This window comes from Akebia trifoliata, chromosome 1 (genome assembly GCF_017979445.1).
Source record: "Akebia trifoliata isolate Shusen 1 chromosome 1, ASM1797944v1, whole genome shotgun sequence".
Classification (NCBI taxonomy): domain Eukaryota; kingdom Viridiplantae; phylum Streptophyta; class Magnoliopsida; order Ranunculales; family Lardizabalaceae; genus Akebia; species Akebia trifoliata.
This window is the reverse complement of record NC_141375.1, coordinates 36,516,419-36,537,363: the sequence shown is the minus strand read 5'-3', so window position 1 is coordinate 36,537,363 and position 20,945 is coordinate 36,516,419. Positions and strand designations below refer to the sequence as shown.

The following is a 20,945-nucleotide window of genomic DNA, read 5'->3' as shown; positions in this document are numbered from 1 at the left end:
ATTTAAGTTGAGATAGGTGTGCTTAGTGACAAATTATTCCTAGTGACAAATTATTCCATGAACACTAATGATTGACATAAGGAAAATCTGTTCAGGCTTTACGGGGGACTGCTGGCAATTTTGATAACCATGTGTTTTTTCTTTAATGCATTTAAAAAGTATTTTCTATTTCATTTTTGAGTTTTTTTTTTTCCAAAAAAGCTGAGAAGTAATGTCTTCAAATTAATCTTACTTTTAAGACAATGCACAAAGTACGTCTTAAAACATTTGGATCAAATGGATCTTCAAGTTTATAATGATTGAGAATGAGATTTGTGAAGTCAAAACTATGAACAATACACTATTTACTTAGTGGATCATTGGAGGTACCTTTGATCTTCAAATGTATGTATGTATGTATGTATGTATGTATTTAGGAGAGGTAATAGAAATTGTCATTGGATTGATTCACTAAATTGAGTAGGTGAGGAAGGGTATCAAAATCCCTACCTCTTCACAAAAAAATAAAAAAATAAAAAATAAAAAAATGCACCATGCATATGGTTTGTCATTTCTTTTTTTTTTTTTGGTAAGTGACAAACCCTCGTTTACACGCTACAACACCCAAACAAAGTTCCCTACCAGTCAAACCAATTTCTGTCGATTTTTAGGTTTAGATTGTACGTATCTGTGTTTTTTGTTTTCAGGGTTTCCCGCACCTTTTGAGGATGACACTCTTATGAAATTCAGGATGCCATCTAGAAGAAGTTTTGGTGTTGTCGAGGCGAGGGAACCCACTTCAACTTCATTATTGTAGTCATGATTGATTAAAACTAACGTTCCCTTTGGCTTTAAGAAGTGGTGCTACGCTACACTACACTAGAGAAGATAGGTTCTGCGCTCCGCAACTCCAACGAAATAGAGTTGTCCAGCTGAGCTGGACCACAGATGCATTTTCACTCTGATAAGAAAGAATTAGTTATGGGGGGCGTTTTCAATTCCACAAACAAAATAACCAAAAAAACCTATTATTGTCTCACAGTTTCTGTCTGCGTATTATTAATATCAATTAATTAATTGGCTCATCATCATCGAAATTGAAATTCCCAACATTAATTTAATTTCAACGAAAATGGTAAGAAAGCTGTCACACATTAGCATTAGCATTCCTGGAACGTTTGTGATTACTATCCTCCTTGTCATCCCCGTCATTTCATCCCTTGCCATTAACGACGTTCTCGCAGCTGCGGAAAGGGACGTTGTTAAAGTTATTAAGGTTCGGAAAGACGGTAGTGGTGATTTCAAGACGGTGACTGACGCCGTTAATAGTGTGCCATCTGGGAACATCAAGCGCACCATCTTGTGGATTGGTCCAGGGGAGTATCGGGAGAAAATAACGGTGGATAGAACAAAGCCCTTCATCACCTTCTATGGATCAAGAGGTTATAAGCCAAAATTGACTTACGATGCTACAGCAGCACAGTACGGTACTATCGATAGCGCTACCGTGGCAGTTGATTCCGACTACTTTATGGCCGTTAATATCATTTTCCAAGTACGTACCGTCTCTCTAATTTCTTGTTTTTTCAGTCCAGATTTGATCCTGTACTCTCCCAAGTTGAATTCCAAGCCTACTCTAGACATTTTTTCTGATCAAACCCCACTGATGATCCTAACAATCAGACTGCCCTTGCCTTTAATGTGTAGTTTCCATTAAGAGGTGGGCTAAAATTGGTGGGCCCAAATTAGGAGTACATGGCCTACTTTCTCTCTTATTATATTTATGTATATAACATGATCAATCAGATGTACGTACGTACATGATCCGTTATTGATTTTGATAAGTAGATGGAATGATTTTTTTTATTATTAAAAATATATATATATATTGTTTTTTGTGTTATTAGAATTCAGCACCAAAGCCAGATGGAAAGAGGGTTGGAGCTCAGGCGGTAGCGATGAGGATATCTGGGGACAAAGCTGCCTTCTATAATTGCAATTTCATTGGATATCAAGATACTCTTTGTGATGATAAGGGGAATCATTTTTTCAAGGGCTGTTATATTCAAGGCACTGTTGATTTCATCTTTGGCAATGGAAAATCACTCTACTTGGTTGCTACTATCTCTCTCTCTCTATTTATTTATTTATTGGGAAGTTAAAGTTAATGATGATTTAGCTACTACTCCTCTCCTCCATGTACGTAGTAGATTTATTGTTTGTGTTGTTGCAGAAAAGCAAGATACATTCAGTGGCACCTGAAGGTTTTGCAGCAATCACAGCACAAGCAAGAGAGAAGGAAGATGATGATAGCGGATTTACTTTTGTCCATTGCAACATCACAGGAACAGGTAACACTTACCTTGGTCGAGCCTGGAAGGAGAGAGCAAAGGTGGTGTTCGCATACACATACATGGACACGCTCATCAACCCACAAGGATGGTCCGACAAGGGTGACACACTACGTGACAAGTATAGTATATATATTCTCTCTCTCTCACACACACACACACACACACTATTACCATATTTTTCTTACACCCCTCACTTAATTCACATAATTGAATACTCACCCCTTGTTAATTAATTAATTAATAATTTTTGCAGGACTGTGTACTATGGAGAGTACAAGTGCATGGGACCAGGTGCAAGCACCAGCAACCGTGCTAGTTACGTTAAATTGCTAACAGACCAAGAAGCAAGACCCTACTTGAACAAGAGCTTCATCAATGGTGCCACCTGGCTTCTCCCTCCTCCCAAACTCTAAATCTACAACAATACCACCACATATTATTATTATTATTATTATCTTCAAATAAGCAAACATAATTATTTGATTGATTTTTTTATTATTTTACCGCAACTGTAACAGTTCCCGGCCACAAGCAGATCATTGGTGAAGGAATCCAACCAAATTCAAAGATTGATGCGGAATTCGTTTATATCCATCCATCATGTATGGATGGTGGATAACATAGATATTAATTAGTGTCCATGCATTTTAACAAACAATCGTATATGTGAGTGGATGAACGGTTTTCGTTACAGAGGGTTCCAACAAAGCTCAATCCAAGTTACTATCTCTCGAGGAAAATTTTTAAAAAAAAAAAAAAAATTTTGCTCACAGAATTGGGGATCCACGCACCTAGCACATGAGCCCGTGTGTATTCGATGGCATCCCCAATTTACAAAATTACCCTCGTAAGGCTTGACGTGGCATGCACTAGAGAGCATGTGAGCACTGTAACTAGAAATTCTAAGAGCAAAAAATAACTCCTATCTCTAAGCCCAAGATCAATTCCGTCGGATCTTATTAGGTGTAGCTTCAATTAATTCAGATATATTCAAGAAATTTTCATGAAAAAAGGGGAAATTTTGGGAACATATAGTTGATGTTTTTGACTTTTTTATATTTATTATCAACACCTATCATATATTCAACTTCCCCCCAAAATGTATCTTGTTCTGGCATTTCGATGTTGACTAAAATAAAAAATTTAGGGCTGAATGGTAAAAATGTCACTGTGTTTTTGTGATTAATCAATAAATCATCAATTAATTTGTTGATTTAATTGGCTAGTCACTTATTCGGAGAATTTTATGATTTTTTGAAAAATTAGAAGAATTTTGTACGTGACTATGGATAACATCATAATAAATAAAGAATTAACAGACTTGCCGTGATTATATTTCAGATTGTTTCGTCGTTGTCCTTTGGTTCAGGATTTTTTGTTTGTTAGTTGCTATTAATCAAGCTTTGTGTTTTTTGAAAGTGTGGATGTCGCAAATCAGCAATTGACATCTCCCTGACCTTGAGACAAGCGAGTACTACTTTTTCAAGTTTAAGATTTTTCTGCTTATTTCTATATTCATGATCAAGTGCATCAATTTACATCCTAATACAATACAACAGAACAGAATCTACTACTCTAATACCCTTTCTTAATCACATGTTGCTTTGACGAAGATGTGCCATTGGATACATTTAATATCATTGATTAAAATGAAAAGCTCTTGATTGTTACCTGCCAGAGATTCACATAAGTGTGGTAGACGAGGAGTTACGCTTAACCCAGATGGATATTAATCTAATACTGATACAATGGTGCCCAATTGACTAATAAATGGGTTCAATGTTGATTCTAACATGGACTTGGTCATTAGCCATGGTCTTGATGTGAAAAATCGCAAGAGCAAACATAACACAATTGTACAAAACACAAGGATTATTATATGGTTACGTCCACGAAACAGAACAAGAAGAATCACTATTTTCTCTCTTTAATTTTACAATCCTAGAGATCTCTATCTATATAACCAAGAGTTCCCAAACAAGTAAAACTCCTCAAAACAGAAACCCCTTAAGAAAATATTACACGATTGCTTTTTTCATACTTCTTAAAAAATTCCGAATGGGGGCTCTGCCTCCCTGTAGTTCTGCGTAGCACAACATAATACAAGACAGTTACACAACACTTGATTTGTCCTTAAAGTGATATCAGACTTTTATGGGTCACTGAGAATGTAACAAAAGACTTTGAGGCTCAAATTGGTACATTGATATCAATCAATTATGTATAACCAAATGGGGTTGAGAAAAGAGCTCAACACAAGCTTTCGATATTGTATTTTTTTTTTTTTTTGGACAGAAAATGGTAAGCTTTGGTCAATATAGTGGTCTAACCACAGGGTTTAACGATATGGAGTTGAACCAATTTGGTGTGGACATGTACTTGAATTAATGGGCGAGACATTATCAAGTTGGCAAGGCTCAATGGATGTGGGTTTAGGCTCATAATGGAATTAGGTTTTGGTAGAGTACACACCATGTAACATAAATGGGTTGTCCCATACCCTTAAAGGCTTGGCCATGGTTGTAAGTACCCAAATCCATCGAAGATTGAGGTTATCTCCTGGACTGCAATGTCTCACTTAAACATAAGTACACTTTTTCTGTAGAAAACCACAGATTGAAAATGAGTTGAAGATGACAAGTTGTAGCAGAGTACATGTGAGGTTGTAGATGACAATGAAGGCAAGTTGGAGCACCAAACAATAATGATAACGACGTTGAAGCCGGTTGCTGAATCAATGGATGGTGGGAATTGATGATCATTAACACAATTGTTGTTAAAGGATGAATCATAAGTTATTTATGTTGGGTGCAAATCAATTTTATTAAGAAAATAAATTAAGTATATAATTAAATGAGAAGTTAAGTCGAATCAAAATTAAATATTAGGACAGGAAAAAAAAAATTAAAAGAACTTATCGGATTGTAGAAAAAAAAAAAAAATTTAAGATCAAGGCTTCATGTTGAACGCAATATCCTTAAGACAAATTTCTCCCTTGTATCGATGCCAACAGTTCATAGATATCTATCTCGTAAGATACAATGATCTATAACAGAGAGGGTAGCACGCCAATCTCTATTTATGGTGAATTCGAAAATATTTTGTACTTTCTTTTAATATATCTCACAAATAATAAATATTGAGAACAATTTAAGCGTAATGAATTAGATGTTTTTAGACTCAAGAATCTCACAATATTTACTTGAGAATAAATCAGGAGTGAAATACTTTTATTTTCTTGGATTAACTCCAATAAATAAATAATGAGGAATTCCCATTGCTTCAAAGAGGGGTTAAAAAATAGGGTGTCAATAGGCAAAATTGAACCAATACCTTAAAGGCATTGGATTGAAAATGAAGTTCTAAAGATACGTTGGTTAGAGTTAAAAGAAGTTATAACTTCTTAGAGAATTATCCAATGGTTGGTAATGTAACGTATTAAGTTACTCCCATCCAATAAAAAAATTTGATTTTCTAATTTATCTTTATGTATTTATTTATTTCTTCTTTTTTTTTTACAAAAAATTCAACAATTTAATCATGAATTGCATTGAATTTATCTATAGAAGAGTTGCAAAGGGTGAACATTAATTGAGCTGAGCTTTGGTATAAAATGCAAGTGAAGAAGAAAAAAATGTCTGACACCAGTAGTAACTCTGAGGCTATTAATCGTTTGTTGAAGTGACAAACGAAAAAGGCTTTATGAGACTAGTAGAACGATTGTAGATATTGCAATAAGGGAAGTTTCCCTTGTGATGAAGAATGTGACCTTTAATAAAAACGTGTTTGCGAGTTGAGGAAAAATCGCAAAAGGGGAGTTTTGATATTTTTCTATGAGTCAGGATCTGTAGACACTTAAAACTACTCATAAAGCTACAACGTATTTTGTCTTATATGGGTTAAAAGGTTCAAAATGTGCTGATTTTTTGTAAAGATGATCTCTATTGTGAGGGGATCATCCTTGCAAAAAATCATCCCATTCCAAAACTTATAACTCCATCAAAAGTGGTTTATAAGAAATGGATGGTCCAGAATTTTTCAACATGGGGTTAGAAGTTTTAGAATGGACTGATTTTTTGTGAGGATAACCTCTTCACCATAGAGATCATCCTCACAAAAAATCAGCCAGTCTGAACCTTTTTGCCCGTATAAGACAAAACACACTGTAGCATTATGTGTATGTGTATCCCGACCCTATACATAGTTTCTGGGTACACAATGCTTTTGTTTGCGAGCATGGTTGTTGAATATAATAATGCAAATGATGATGTTGATGTTGATGATGAGGCAGTCTCGAAAGCTATTGGTGATCGAGAGAGAGAGAGAAGCTGCTGACTGTAGATGAATAAGGATGATCTAAGAAGGATTGACTGACAGTTGTGCAGGATGTATGGCAAAGGCATTTTGCAGCGGTTGTTGTCGTGGCAATTGACTACCAAATTAAAATCTAGCTAGCTGAGGGATCGATACTTTAACTGCCTCTGATTATTAAAAATTACCTAAATGTGCAAATTAAATCGCTGTTGGGTGAAACCTTACGAGGTTGCTATGAGTGAGAGGACCATGTTAACACACACACAAACACTCATATATATATATAGGGAAATGTTCAGCACCTAAGTTTTACCCCACACTTTAACAAACGTTTTTTGTCCTACATGGGTTAGAAGTTTTGGAATGGGCTTATTTTTGGTGAGGATGATCTCTATGATTAGAAGATCATCCTCCCCAAAAATCAGCCCATTCTGAAATGTTTAGCCCCATGTTTACACGTTGAAAAATCGTGGACCGTCCATTTTTTGTAAACCATTTTTGATGGGGTTAGAAGTTTTGGAATGAGCTGATTTTTGGTAAGGATAATCTCCTCACCATAGAGATCATCCTCACCAAAAATCAGCCCATTCCAGAACTTCTAACCCATGTAAGACAAAACACGTTTGTTAAAATGTGTGGTAAAGCTTAGGATGCTGAACGGGACCCATATATATATATATATATATATATATATATATATATATATCTATGGTGATGCGTGAACTGTTGACAGTGGTGATAAGGATAACTGGTAATAATTATGGTTTACATGAAACAAATAAAGCAAGTAAAAGAAGAATGTCAATCAAACTAAATAATTGAAAGAGAGAATATGAAACCTATTAGTCATAGAAAATTATCTTAAAATATATATATAAAGACATGAAAGTGTATAACCCGTGGGATGGGATTTGCGGATCTGTACGTGAGTTGTGCTATTGTGTAAGGTCTTCCCAAGTTGGTCAACTCGACCGATTTGGTTTTTTCATGAATACAATGCTATTTATAAAAAAAATGAAAGTGTATAACCCATACTATTTTGATCTCAGAGAAAGTTTAAATTGAAGTGAATAATCCTTGATTATATTGATCACTGATGAGATTAGAGAAAAAGGAAAAAAATGTTAAGTGTACATTACCCAATCCTAATTAGATTAAGATAATGTTCTAGTATATGAATGTACACCTTAATACTCTGATAATATCATCTAATAATCTAATACTTTCAGAAGTTTCTGAAGAACCCAAGATGACCCTCATTAGATGATTTGATCATCGCTTTACATCATGAAGGATGCGTATATTCCCTTCCCTTGTGAATCCCTAGGAAATTTGTTCACATTTAAGCTGTTAATTTGCTGGACATATATATATATATATAGCTGAACGTTAGAAGAGTCCTAAAAATTATACAACCAAAGTAAAATTGTAGTGCCTTCACAAACAGTTGAGATGGAAAGAGATTCTCTAGAGCTAGCTGTTCGTCCCTAGGAAACTTGTCATCTCAGCCATTTGATTGGCCAACGTTGTTGGACAATAAACAAAGATTTGAAAGCTATCAATGAATACTATATACATATATACTAGAATTACTGAACTTGCCTTTGTCACAGTAGAGAAAGAATTTCCGATTTTCTCAGAACATGCAAAACATAGGGATGTAGATCCAAGCTGGAGAGCAAGAGCACGTGCGAAGCTCTCAGATTAATTAGATACTCATCTAAGATATTTGGCACGTGCCCTGCTTCTCCAGCACGGCTCACCCATGTACACCTTGTCTTCCTCGACCAAGTCCAAGTTTCTATCCAACTTAATAACTCTCTTTAATTTGCAGTAAATTAAAGAAGAAGAATACTGATCATGAATGAGTTTCTATACAAGTCTTTGTGGCTATTTATAATAGTAGAGCTACTAATAACAATAATAAATAAATTTTACTTTTATTTTGATGCCGTCTTATGCTAATAAGATGACGTGGACACTGTAAAATGGTATTCTGATCTCGTGTGTCTTGGTAATTAAATTATACCCTTTTGTTTCTGTTAAACGAGAGGCTGAGATGGGAAAAAAAAACCATAGGTTTCCTAGGGATTAGTTCAGATTTCCTTGGGATACTATTTTTTGGTTTATCAAAAGCCTCTTTAGGTGTGTGTTAAACCACTTAAATGTTTTTGTTTAAACGATTGTTGAAGTTTGGCTGCCAGAAGGTTGTTTTAAGTTAATAAATAGTGGGTCTACCAGATACACACCTAAGAAAAAGGCAGACCACCAACCACCCTAGCCCCGCCCACCCTTTGGATCTAAATTAAAAGAGTTCAGTTCCAAAATAATATAAAAATGTTTGAAGTTTTTAGGATCTTTTTACGATTTCAATTAGTTACCTTTTCTAGTTAATCGGATCCATCTTATGACATGAAATTGATTTGATGTACTTGCTTGTATTATTTAAAGGTAATCATCTTTGATGGATTTCCAATGGAGGAATATCTGTACCCCTACATATGGTAATTTATAGGATAATCCTAAGAATATTATTATTTTTATTTTATTTTATGAATAAATTGGACTTAATCCACAACCTCAAAGTTGTTTTACAATTTGTCAAATCCATTGAGCTATGAGTCCAAGAATGTCATGGTTATCTCTCCAAATTCTAAACCACAACATCTTTTGCACATGAGGCCAGAGTCATACTGTATGCCATCACTACGTGTTAGATCTATATGAATTGACCCAATTTTTATTGTAACTTTGGAATGAAAATGATAACAAAAGTGGATTTGGAGGATCTATCTTCTAGCTTTTATTTATTTATTTATTTATTATATTTTTTTACTTTTAAGAGTTTTGCTTGAGTGACTTCATGCTAGAATCTCATATCGTACATCTTAACGTGAAAGTTGATAGGAGCCATAAATACTTTTTCCTTTGTATCTCGATAGAAAACATCTATGATTCACATACACTTTCACACTAAGATGTGCGAAAGGAGGGTATTATTCATTTTTTAAAATTTCCTCCAGACACCCAAAATGATGAAAGCCATGTGGAAGAACTCTACATGAACTCACATGATCATTCCATCGATGATGTTGACGCAATACACAGAAGGTGTCAGAACATCCCCCCATTCAATCTGCAATAATAGTTCCCTTTAATTTTTTTCTTTTATTTGTGTTTTTTAATCAGTATTAGAGGTTGATAGATTGGTTTAGTTTTTATTAGAACTACTCATCTTTATAAGTTACATACTTAATTCACTGTTTAAAATAATCCTTCACTGTTCAATGGAAATTATACCTATTTCACCGACCGCAATAACAGCCACCTATCCCATATTATCGTTGCACATGTTCACGTTTCCTATATATAATATATATAAATAAAATAAAGGGAGACTAGTAAGCGTGATTTAGACATAAATTTGGTCTGTCCTTACGTTAGCAAGCTGTTGACTAGCCCCCGCCCCACCCCGCCCCTTGACGTCTTTCTTATAATATGACTTGCCAGGTGGTATACTTAAATGGCTTCATGACGTGGACAAGTTCGTGTATCATAGATTTGTACATATTGAGATACTCAATTGCACTTCCTCATAAAAAGTGTATCCCAAAGGAAGGGAATTGTGTATCCCAAGATGTGCAGATTTACGATACCCAAACTTGTCACATCATGAACTCGTTTGATCAATATGCCACCACACAAGTCATGTTATCATGACTCGTTTTTCTTATCTTCTTCAACAGCATCAAGAAATTTTTTTTTATAAAAATAGGTACGGTGAAATTATAGGGAAAAATCAAGAATATTCTTAGTGAGATTGAAAATACTGGATTGAAGATAAAGTAGAATATGATCATAAACCACTAGTCAAATTGCCATTAATATGTTTATCCATCAAGGAATGGTCAAAAAATCTTGGGAATTATCAGTAGGGGTTTTTCTTTTGAATAATGCTGAAGTGACCTCAATATTATACCTCACATCACATTTTCATGGTCTGAAAGTGTGTGTGAACCCTAGATGCATTTAATTGATATATGAGTAAGGTACAATCTTGAGGTTCCTTGAGCACTACTCTTTTTATTTTTCTTTTGATAATATTTGTTATTTTAAGGGTGACTTAGACATACCGTCCAATTTTGGTGAATATTTCAGATACTGCAATGCTTTCAAATAAATGATATATAACTTGAACTCCGTCTTATCTAAGAGATTAAGATGAGAGAATGACATAAAATGCCCTCTCATCTTCAACTGTAGTTAAAAATTCTTGATTTTTAACTTGTCCTTCAACCTTTAGGATAAAAGTTTTTACCCTTATCTTCAGCCTTAAGATCTTATCTCGATCAATTTTCAAACCTCATGAAAAAGATATAGGATTTATGGGGCAGTAGATGATCATAGATACTTGGATAGAAAAAATAAATAAAAGACTTCTATTTTCAACATATTGAAAGCCATGGATGGAAAACCAGGTTGATTGTAGCCTATTATATATATTTGGAGAACAATAGTGGACTTTTGTGTGGAGGTTTAAAAGATAGCATCTAGCTCATTCTCTATTAGTCTTCTTGAGTAGAATACAGTCAAGGGGATCATGTGATCGGTTTGATAAAATTAGGGGTATCTTAAATATTCAGAAAAATGTGGATGGTACGTCTGAGTCACTGGTTTTTTTTTTTTTTTTTAATCTTAAATTAAATAGCTTTCAAAGTAATACTTCATTAAAAATTAACATTAAAGTGATTTAGAGCAAAGATAGACACATGGGTATTTGTAGTTGGTAATAAAGTAGTATAATACTTTTGTAAACCACGCACACGCAGCAGTTATGAGTTCGACTGTGATGCAAAGGGGTGCAACTTGGTCTGGTTCAAACTGAGAATCAAACCAAATCAATAGCTTTGGGTTGGTTTGATTCGATTTAGAGCAAGTTGTGGTTCAGTTCTATTTATAAAAAATAGATAACCGATCAATTTGGTTCGGTTTCGATTCAAGTCTTGTATCGAACCGAACCTTATTTAATAAATAGATAGATTTATTCAGTTCTTATGAATTATTTTAGGAGTTAGGACATAGATTAATGACTTCTTTAAGGATAAATTAATGATTTTTTATTAATAAATTAATGATTTATATATTTTTTTTTTGTTTATTATTTATTAAAAATATGTCGTTTCCAACCTTGTTTTTAGGATATTCACAACCTATGGAACCGAACTGAACTTATTTTGGTTTGGTTCTGGTTCTTATTTAGTGGAACCGGCCTAGGTTGGTTGAATTCCGATTTAGTCACAAATCAAATCGGGTTGCACCCCTAGTGAAGCACTTTACTTTTTTTTTATTTTTGGGTCAGGCTATTTGTATCCACCATTTGTGATCACTGTACCCCCTTAAACACATTTTGTGGTGGGATGTATATAGGTAAGTGGGTGCACTAAGTATAAATGGTGGGGTGCAAATAGAATGACTCAAAAAATCGTACTTGATCTGGATGTAGTTGGCGTGGCAAGTGCACGGAATCATAGAACTTTTTCTTCGGGATACACTAGGAAAAAGATCTATGGTTCTACGCACTTGCCACATCAACCGTGTACAAACCGCGTATGTTTTAGCGAATCATTTTATCATTAGTCTTTTGTGAATATTGAGATGAGTTGCGAGAAACTGAAGTGCAAAATTGACATTCTTGATGTGGCAGTGCACAAAAACATAGATCTTTTCTTTGGGATAGACAAGGAAAAAGTCTAATGGTTTTAGGCACTGCAAAGCCAAGATCGTCAGTTTTTGTGAGTTAATTTATCATTAGTCTATTGAGATACGTTATGTTTTCAAACTAATGATATATCTGTTGACTTCTCTCTCGTTTATATCACAGGATTCTCCCACACGTTTTTTGGCATGAGACTAATCTCTATGATTGCATGCCTCAATCCCATGAAAGTTTTCTATCATGTAACAAGGTAAATCAGGAGGCCACAACCACCTTTTTTGACATGTCCTCTTAATAAGCTAATGAAAAAAATGATATAAATGTCCTCATTAACACTGCACAACCATGCGAAATGCAATTAGAAGTCTAACAAACATAGTAAGAAACTAGTTTATTTTATCACTTATAATAACTAAGTAATGAAGTCTTTTTTATCTGGCCATGGCATAGTACACAACACAATCATTTTTATTCTTCTACTTTGGGCCTCTATGATCCACACTTTGATTTGTAACACTTGCATTAGTTTTCTACTATGAGCAGATAATCCAACTTGTTTATTTAAAGTGGTCTACGAGTGACCAAGATATATCCTTATTTTTCTTCATCATATTTATAATCTTGGTTATTGTAAGGGGTGAAGGCCTCAGATAGCCAGTTGTTCTTCCTCCAAGATCTCCATCCCATCTCTTCACATATCTCATCACTGTGGTTGATACTAAAAGTAGAAATGCACTGCCTTTTGTAAAATCTGGTGGTCCTCTTCATGATCTCCATCTCTTTGGTTGTTTGCTCAAGCATTTTTTCCACAGTTGGGAGATTAAATTGATTATCAAGGAGTCGTGCCAGCCATTTGCATCGTAGTTCTGCAGTGTGCAGATTCGAGACGCTTTCAATGAACCCCACAAATGCCATGTGCGGAATCAAAGGATGAATGGTGCCCCTGCCATTCATTGAAAATTTCCAAATTTAGACTATAATAATTAACCTATGAAAGATGTGGGTCTATTAATGGCCAATCAGATGGATATATATTATTGATGCTTTGGCGCAATGAACCATGTTGAAATAAATAGCTACTACGATCCATGTAACAAAATCATGGCTCAATTTAAACTTAGGTCCAAAAAATTAGTTTTTTCAAAGAATTTTGGCACTGTGGAATCCACCTTGGAAGTGTTGCCAATTCGGATCCAAAACTGATTTGATAACAATGACATCCCAATACCTTGAACCAAATGTCTAAACCTTATTTAATAAAAGACTAAAGAGTCATTGCATACCTGTATAATGGCATGACACCAGAAGAGTCCTCAATCAAACTACGGAAGGGCTCAGGTAATAAAACCTTAAGCTTTTTCTTGCCATCAAAACCAGTTGCAAGAATTACAACATCAGCCTCCAACTTAGTGCCATCTTCGAATGTGATTCCATCACTCCTGAACCACCATTTCGATGCCCTCTTAAATATGATCCTTCCCTGTTCTGCCTCCGTAAAGAATTTATCTGGCAAGATAGCCATCTGACATGATGCGTAGTCCTCCTCGAATGGATGATCTGGTTTCAATCCATACCTCCTCAATGGAAGCTTCCACACCAAATAAGACTCTATAAACTTCGAAATCATTCTTCTCTGTTAAAACCATGACAACCCATCAAAATGTCATCTCTCTCAAAGCTGAATCTGATGAAGAAGAGATGGTGCTACATTTTTTTTGTTTTTGTTTTCGAGATTTTATATTGCCACACCAACTTTTTCTAACGGCAACCCCCAGATGTATGCTAATTCTTTGGTGATTTACACATGAATTTGGGTGGCATTCACAAAAGTTTGTGTGGCAATAGAAAAACATGAAATCTCCACCATTAAAATTGTATCTCAAGGAAAATTGTATTTGATTGCATATATAATTTGACCAAAATGTTTATTTAACTAGGTAGAACACCTAACATTCTTTCTTCAACTTTTATGCTAATGAAACTGAGATATGGTGGGGATGGGGCTTACCAGGGGAGAAAATAGTTGACAAAGAATTGCCCTTAACAAGCTTTGATTAGGTCTTTCATGGAGAAACTGTGAGGACCTAGTTGCATAGAACAAGAAAAAGGGCAACCCCCAAATCCAGTAAGAGGGGACAGTCCAATGTAAGGACCTAATCACCATTGTGCACGGTTGCCCATCAGCTCCTTTAATAAACAATCCCATCAACTTAAGTCAATATCACAAACATATACATATGCTCATCATCATCATCACTTTGCCATATCCCAAAGATTTGGTTTGGTTAAACCAATCTTGTTACTTAATTTTATGATTATTAGGACTTAATAATGATGAACAAGAATTGAAAGTTGGCTTATGTAATGAAAGAAAAAAAAAAGTGTAAATCAAAACTATGAAGGAAGATCCTATACCTTTTTTTTTTAAATATTATAATCTTTGATAAATCTTGTACCATAACTTTTGACAAAGTTATTGAATATAATGCACTGTAATAAAATGAATTTTGATGCAAAATAGATTAAGTTTAATTTTGAGATTTTAGTGGATAGATAGGTATTATATATTAATTACAAAAAATACCTTGATTAGCCTCTGCACATTCAACAGCTAAATCGATGGCTGATTTCCTGTAACCAATTACTGCAACCTTCTTTCCTCTTAGCAGTTGATGAGTAGCTTCTTTGTCGAGCTTGGCGTAATCCAGAGAATGCAAAACCTTTCCTTGGAAAATTTCTGGCCCTTCATTGTGTGGAAATACTGGCCATTTTGGTATGTCACCATACCTCCCGATACACACCACCAGATATTCAAAAGCGTACCACTAAAATAGCAAAAAATGTCAACATATGATAATCATAAATATTTAATATTAAAAAAAAGGTGATCATCTCCTGCAAGTTAATTTATAGCAAGGTGGTGGCACCCAAACCACGAAGAGGTGATTGATTGCACGTAAGTAATACTTTGAAAGATAAGTTACTCAAAATAATAATTGTAGTTGTAGGGATAACATATATGAATAAAATCCAGATCTATATATATATATATATATCACCCCAAGAAGTGTGTGTGTGTGTGTCCCAAACGACTTTTTGTATAGTTAGGAGGAAAATGCTGAAATAACAAAAAGAATTTACTGCGATTCTCACAAGTCTGACGTGGGATGTGCACATAACCATAGATTTGTTTCCACGCAATACGAGTAAAAACCATCTACGGTTATGTATGCATGTCCACGTCAGAATTGTGAGAATCACAGTAAATCCTGTGTTACCCCAGCACGACTCGTATATATTGAATATTCCACAAGATCCAGATAATATACATAGATGTCCACCAGAGGAGCTCTTCTGGCTTCTGCCTAGAAAGAATCTGCTATGGATGCCCAAGGAATAGACAAGTGGCTTAGTTAGGGGTTATTCTGCACGCACGCACACACACACACACACACACACACACACACAGACCTGAAGAGTGTCAGGTTGGTTGTTGTTCTGCACAGCAACCTCCCAAACTGGTTTTCCCGTCAACAGAGTACCATACTCTCCCAGTTTCCTACTAAATTTAGTAGTGGTTTCCTGGTCATGACGAGTAAAGTTGACCTCTACCACCTTTGAATTAAACTTAACGTACTTTAACACATCAAAGTGGGTGGCATAAGCATGCAAGTAATCTAAAATCTCAGTATGAGAAGGAAAACTTGAATTATCTCTTTCGGGCCATGGGTAGTCCGAGAACTCATAAGCACATCGAGGGGTCTGGAGTTTTGTCGAATTATAGGAACAATGCCTCCAGACACCACCGATGGAGTCTGTGGCCTCAAAAACCACAGGTTGATAGCCTGAAAGTTGTTTTGCAGCAGCAATACCACTAATACCAGCTCCAATGATGCCTATTTTTGAAACCTTTTGGTTATTATTAGCCATGTTTTGCTAAGAAATATAACCAATATTGCTTTCAAGGTGATAATTAAAACTGTACGCATTGTATGCCTATTTATAGTCATATGGGTCACGTGACAAGCACGTGACCTCGATTTGAAACTTTCGATTAGAGACATGGGTGGTGGTGGAATTGTTCAAATATTTTTAAAAAAATAATGATAAATGGACTCCCCCTCTGACAAACTCTTCCCATGTAATTGTGCATAGAACTGATTTTTCCTCGAGATACACAACTACACATCAATAAGTGCAATTTTGTATCCCAAGGGGAAAAATCTATGGTTCTCTCCATAACCACATGGGGAGAGTTTGTGAAGGGGAGTAAGAAAATCATGAATCATTTTAAAAGAGTCCGGATCATATGCACTAGGGTGAAGGATTGAAAACCTCCTCCAACACCTCAACATATGCCACAATCTTAGGGATTGATGCCTAAAATATCTCATTTTTAAATTTTCCTCAGATTTTGGCTTAGATGGCATGTGCTGAGGTGTGGAAGGAGGGTTTCAATCTTCTACCCTGGGTGCATAAGATCTAAACTAATTTTAAAAGAGTGCTGATGTTATAACTCAACTTGACCGGGTAACTCAAAAACTCACCGACGTAGCATGGGCAAAGAATCATAAATTCATTCCCTCAGGATACACAATTGACCTGTCATTTGCAGTTGTGTATCCCGAGCAAAAGAATCTACACTTCTTTGCACATGACACGTCGGTGAGTTTTTGAGCCACATTGTCAAATTGAGTTACAAAATCAGTAGTCATTTTAAAAACATGTCTTTGAGCCGGATGTTTCTAAATCATACTAGCCAGTTTCATACCTTCTTCCAGGAAAATAGTCTTAATTTGGTGGCCTTACTGAGATTGATGGAGAATGTTCCTAAATTTTCTAATCCAACTCGGGTGTAGTTTCAATTCAGACGAGGTGACTTAATGATTATTCACGCTGCAGATTCAGCAAATTGGTCCCATGGAACCTTGGAACGAGTCACCTCAAATTCTAGTCAAGTCAACTCGACCTAGTTTAATTCGATGAGTATGTTTTAAAAGTATACATGGTGGACTCTACAATTGTTTTTGCATGTGTGTCCCCGTCATTATTATTATTTTTTCTAATTAAAAAGGCCATTATTATTTACAAGAATGAGCATCAAAAGTCCAATTATAGAAATAAAATGAATAAATTTTATTACAATGAGGATATATAAAATACATAAATTTTAAAAAATTTATTTCCATTTATATACACACACCAAGAAAAACCATTCTGCATGGTTTGGAAGATACACAACACATGCATGAATCTCTCTCAGTAATAAGAAGACAAATTAAGAATTAGGGGAGCATCCATGAAGACACCGAGAAGCTTCAAAGAAATTGGGAAACATCTCAAAAATCAAGCAATATATTGGAAAGTAAAGAGTGCACGTTGTAGAAATATCTCTCTCCCTCTTGACTAAGACACGGTGGCCTTTCTTACCGGGACTTTTTCTACTTACAAGTTGGTTACAGGAAACCACCTTTCTTTGATGATAGAGAATATATGTTTCTCGACTATAATTTGTATGTAACTTCCTGGTATAAGATTTTTGGCTTACCCGGCTGCGTATGAAACATGTTTGACATGCCTCCCTCTGTTTAAAATAATTTGAGTTGCCTCCTTAGAGTTTTGACTTTTATTTTGAAAGAGTCCAGTCATGAACAATCAAGAGTTGTGATACCCACCATTTCTTCAACTGAGTATGATGTATGGCACACTGTTCAATTTTATTTTGAAAACATGTGGAGCGAGATCGCAGATTTTTCAAAGTGTTGATCTTGTTGATAGAAAGTAGCGAGAACACTGATATTTTTTTTTCAAAGTGACAACCTTGCTAGTTTCTATGGTGATGATCTCACTAAAAACTAGCTTACTGGTGAGATTGTCATTTTCAAATCAATATCAATGATCTCGTTACTTTATATCAACAAGATCGTCACTTTGAAAAATCTATGATCTCGTTCTTCATGTTTTAAGAATTAAAATGATCAGTGAGTCGGAATCAAAATTTTGTTAAAATTTGATCTTTAAAAAAGAGCATAGGCCAATGGACCTCTAAAAATATGCCACATAGAGAGGATTATGAGTAAAATAACTACTAACTACACTATGCGCATGACATTGACTTTTTCAATGGGATAGACTCAAAAGACTCAAAACTTTTTTTAAGGACAAAATGGTGGGAATGTTAAGGCGTATTTGGATTAACTTTGAGCTTTTGTTCATAGAAAGAGCTAAAGTTGAAGTATATTATTACAAGGAACCTGAGAAGTGGATATGTATTTGAAAATCAACTCCAAAAAGTGTTGTGTATCTAGATTGATATTTAGGAATCATCCTGAAATATATATATATATAAATAGAGAGAGATCAGAATGCCCTACTATACCTGGGTAGAGAGTGGAGGAATAACAAAAAGAAAGTTGGGTATAAGTAAGGAATAGCATCATGTAAGAGCTTGGAGCTTAGAGCACCACTGAGGCAACTCACACGGGAAGTTGGAAACTACTATGCAAACTACTCATGAAGCACTTCCAAATCCTAATTGAAGGATGCTCGTATTGGAGCTAATCTAAATGTATACCTAGTATTTTTGAGAAGTAATTCAAAAAACTCTATAAAAAATTATTTTATGTATATATCTTAAGTTTTTTTTGTGATTTTTTCTTGATTATTCAACCTTGCTAGTTTCTATGGTGATGATCTCACTAAAAAACTAGCTTACTGGTGAGATTGTCATTTCAAATCAATATCAATGATCTCGTTACTTTATATCAACAAGATCGTCCACTTTGAAAATCTATTGATCTCGTTCTTCATGTTTTAAGAATTAAAATGATCAGTGAGTCGGAATCAAAATTTTGTTAAAATTTGATCTTTAAAAAAGAGCATAGGCCAATGGGACCTCTAAAAATATGCCACATAGAGAGGATTATGAGTAAAATAAACTACTAACTACACTATGTGCATGACATTGACTTTTTTCAATGGGATAGACTCAAAAGACTCAAAACTTTTTTTAAGGACAAAATGGTGGGAATGTTAAGGCTTATTTGGATTAATTTTGAGCTTTTGTTCATAGAAAGAGCTAAAGTTGAAGTATATTATTACAAGGAACCTGAGAAGGTGGATATGTATTGAAAATCAACTCCAAAAGTGTTGTGTATCTAGATTGATATTTAGGAATCATCCTGAAAATATATATAGATATATATAAATAGAGAGAGATCAGAATGCCCTACTATACCTGGGTAGAGAGTGGAGGAATAACAAAAAGAAAGTTGGGTATAAGTAAGGATAGCATCATGTAAGAGCTTGGAGCTTAGAGCACCACTGAGGCAACTCACACGGGAAGTTGGAAACTACTATGCAAACTACTCATGAAGCACTTCAAATCCTATTGAAGGATGCTCGTATTGGAGCTAATCTAAATGTATACCTAGTATTTTTGAGAAGTAATTCAAAAAACTCTATAAAAAATTATTTTATGTATATATCTAAGTTTTTTGTGATTTTTTCTTGATTATTCCCCCTTTTTCTTAACTAGGGGCTAAATGACTACGTACATCCATGTCATATAGATAGAATTTGCTTAAGAGTCACAGTTGATCTGTCTTAATAGTGGAAAATTAAGGGATTACTTGTATATTTGGTCTACTTCAGTGGAATTTAGTTTAGGAAACTAATTTGTGGTCCCAATTGCAACAAATGTTCGACATCGCTTGGCAAAAATGTTGAGTGGAGGATTTTAATTAGTCCAACCTCTTGATGAATGTATCAATGTGACCTACTCCACTCAGTTCAAATATGGGTTCATGATATGTGATTTGCTGCTCTAGATCAAATTTGGATCATGGGGATATGCAGAGATAATTCTTTTCTTAATTATTTTAATGAGGTTCTTTAATTTGATTCGCTTGTGGATATTTACAATTCAAGCATGAGTTAAAGACTTTGTACCATAACTTCTAATTGGTTTGCCAATCAAACTGATTTTTAGTGTTTTAGCATGCCAAATGTTTAGAGGGTGACATACTCAACAGACGAGAGATTTACCAAGAGGCCTATGTGTTCCAATTTTATTACAAAAACTCTTTTACTTTATCAAATTTATCAATGAATCAATCTTACTTTATGAATCAGATTGGCATGACTACTTAATAAGATTTTAAATATTATTAAATATCATTAACCCTACATAGATAGTCAAAGTGGCATGAAACACCACAATCATTTAGATTTTATGGAAAAATTTAGATTCAAAAGAAAAAAGAAAGTTCTTTTTTTTTTAAACTTAATTGAAGGTATTGAAAATGAATGATTACCGAAACTTACAAATTTAAAATTAAAATACGGTAGTTAAATATACAAAGAAAAAAAAAATTGATTCTACGGATCATGTTTTTAAATGATTGGAGGATAATAAACTTCATAAAATAAGAGTTTTTGTAATAAAAGATGCCAGAGTTAGGTCTGAGACGGCACTTTGAGAGCGAAGTGACATTAAAACTTTATTTGTCACGAGGGGGCCATGTAAAGTGTAACTAGATTCACTGCATTTAATATTAGTTTGTTGATGCAGATAACAACGA

At 34.7% G+C, this 20,945-nt stretch overlaps 2 protein-coding genes across 2 annotated transcripts; one reads left to right on the top strand and one right to left on the bottom strand.

Annotated features, from left to right (window-relative positions):
• Positions 1 to 97: 97 nt before the first annotated feature.
• On the top strand, positions 98 to 3,479 carry LOC147412248 (putative pectinesterase 63). Its single transcript, XM_086458185.1, has 4 exons — positions 98 to 1,534; positions 1,887 to 2,093; positions 2,213 to 2,451; positions 2,587 to 3,479. The coding sequence occupies exons 1-4, from the start codon at positions 1,112 to 1,114 to the stop codon at positions 2,744 to 2,746; spliced, it is 1,029 nt and encodes a 342-aa protein (XP_086314311.1). The 5' UTR covers positions 98 to 1,111; the 3' UTR covers positions 2,747 to 3,479.
• A 9,260-nt stretch (positions 3,480 to 12,739) lies between these two features.
• LOC147412247 (putative flavin-containing monooxygenase 1) lies at positions 12,740 to 16,318 on the bottom strand. Its single transcript, XM_086458161.1, has 5 exons — positions 15,835 to 16,318; positions 14,948 to 15,188; positions 14,372 to 14,550; positions 13,647 to 13,996; positions 12,740 to 13,306 (listed from the first exon to the last, which is right to left on the bottom strand). The coding sequence occupies exons 1-5, from the start codon at positions 16,291 to 16,293 to the stop codon at positions 12,958 to 12,960; spliced, it is 1,578 nt and encodes a 525-aa protein (XP_086314287.1). The 5' UTR covers positions 16,294 to 16,318; the 3' UTR covers positions 12,740 to 12,957.
• Positions 16,319 to 20,945: the final 4,627 nt, after the last annotated feature.

Coding starts and splice junctions, on each gene's coding strand:
- LOC147412248 (XM_086458185.1), top strand. CDS start 1,112: ATGGTAAGAAAGCTGTCACACATTAGCATTAGCATTCCTGGAACGTTT. Junction 1,535..1,886: donor CCGTTAATATCATTTTCCAA/GTACGTACCGTC, acceptor TTGTGTTATTAG/AATTCAGCACCAAAGCCAGA. Junction 2,452..2,586: donor GGTGACACACTACGTGACAA/GTATAGTATATA, acceptor TAATTTTTGCAG/GACTGTGTACTATGGAGAGT.
- LOC147412247 (XM_086458161.1), bottom strand. CDS start 16,293: ATGGCTAATAATAACCAAAAGGTTTCAAAAATAGGCATCATTGGAGCT. Junction 14,551..14,947: donor ATGTGCAGAGGCTAATCAAG/GTATTTTTTGTA, acceptor TGTTTATTAAAG/GAGCTGATGGGCAACCGTGC. Junction 13,307..13,646: donor GGTGTCATGCCATTATACAG/GTATGCAATGAC, acceptor AATGAATGGCAG/GGGCACCATTCATCCTTTGA.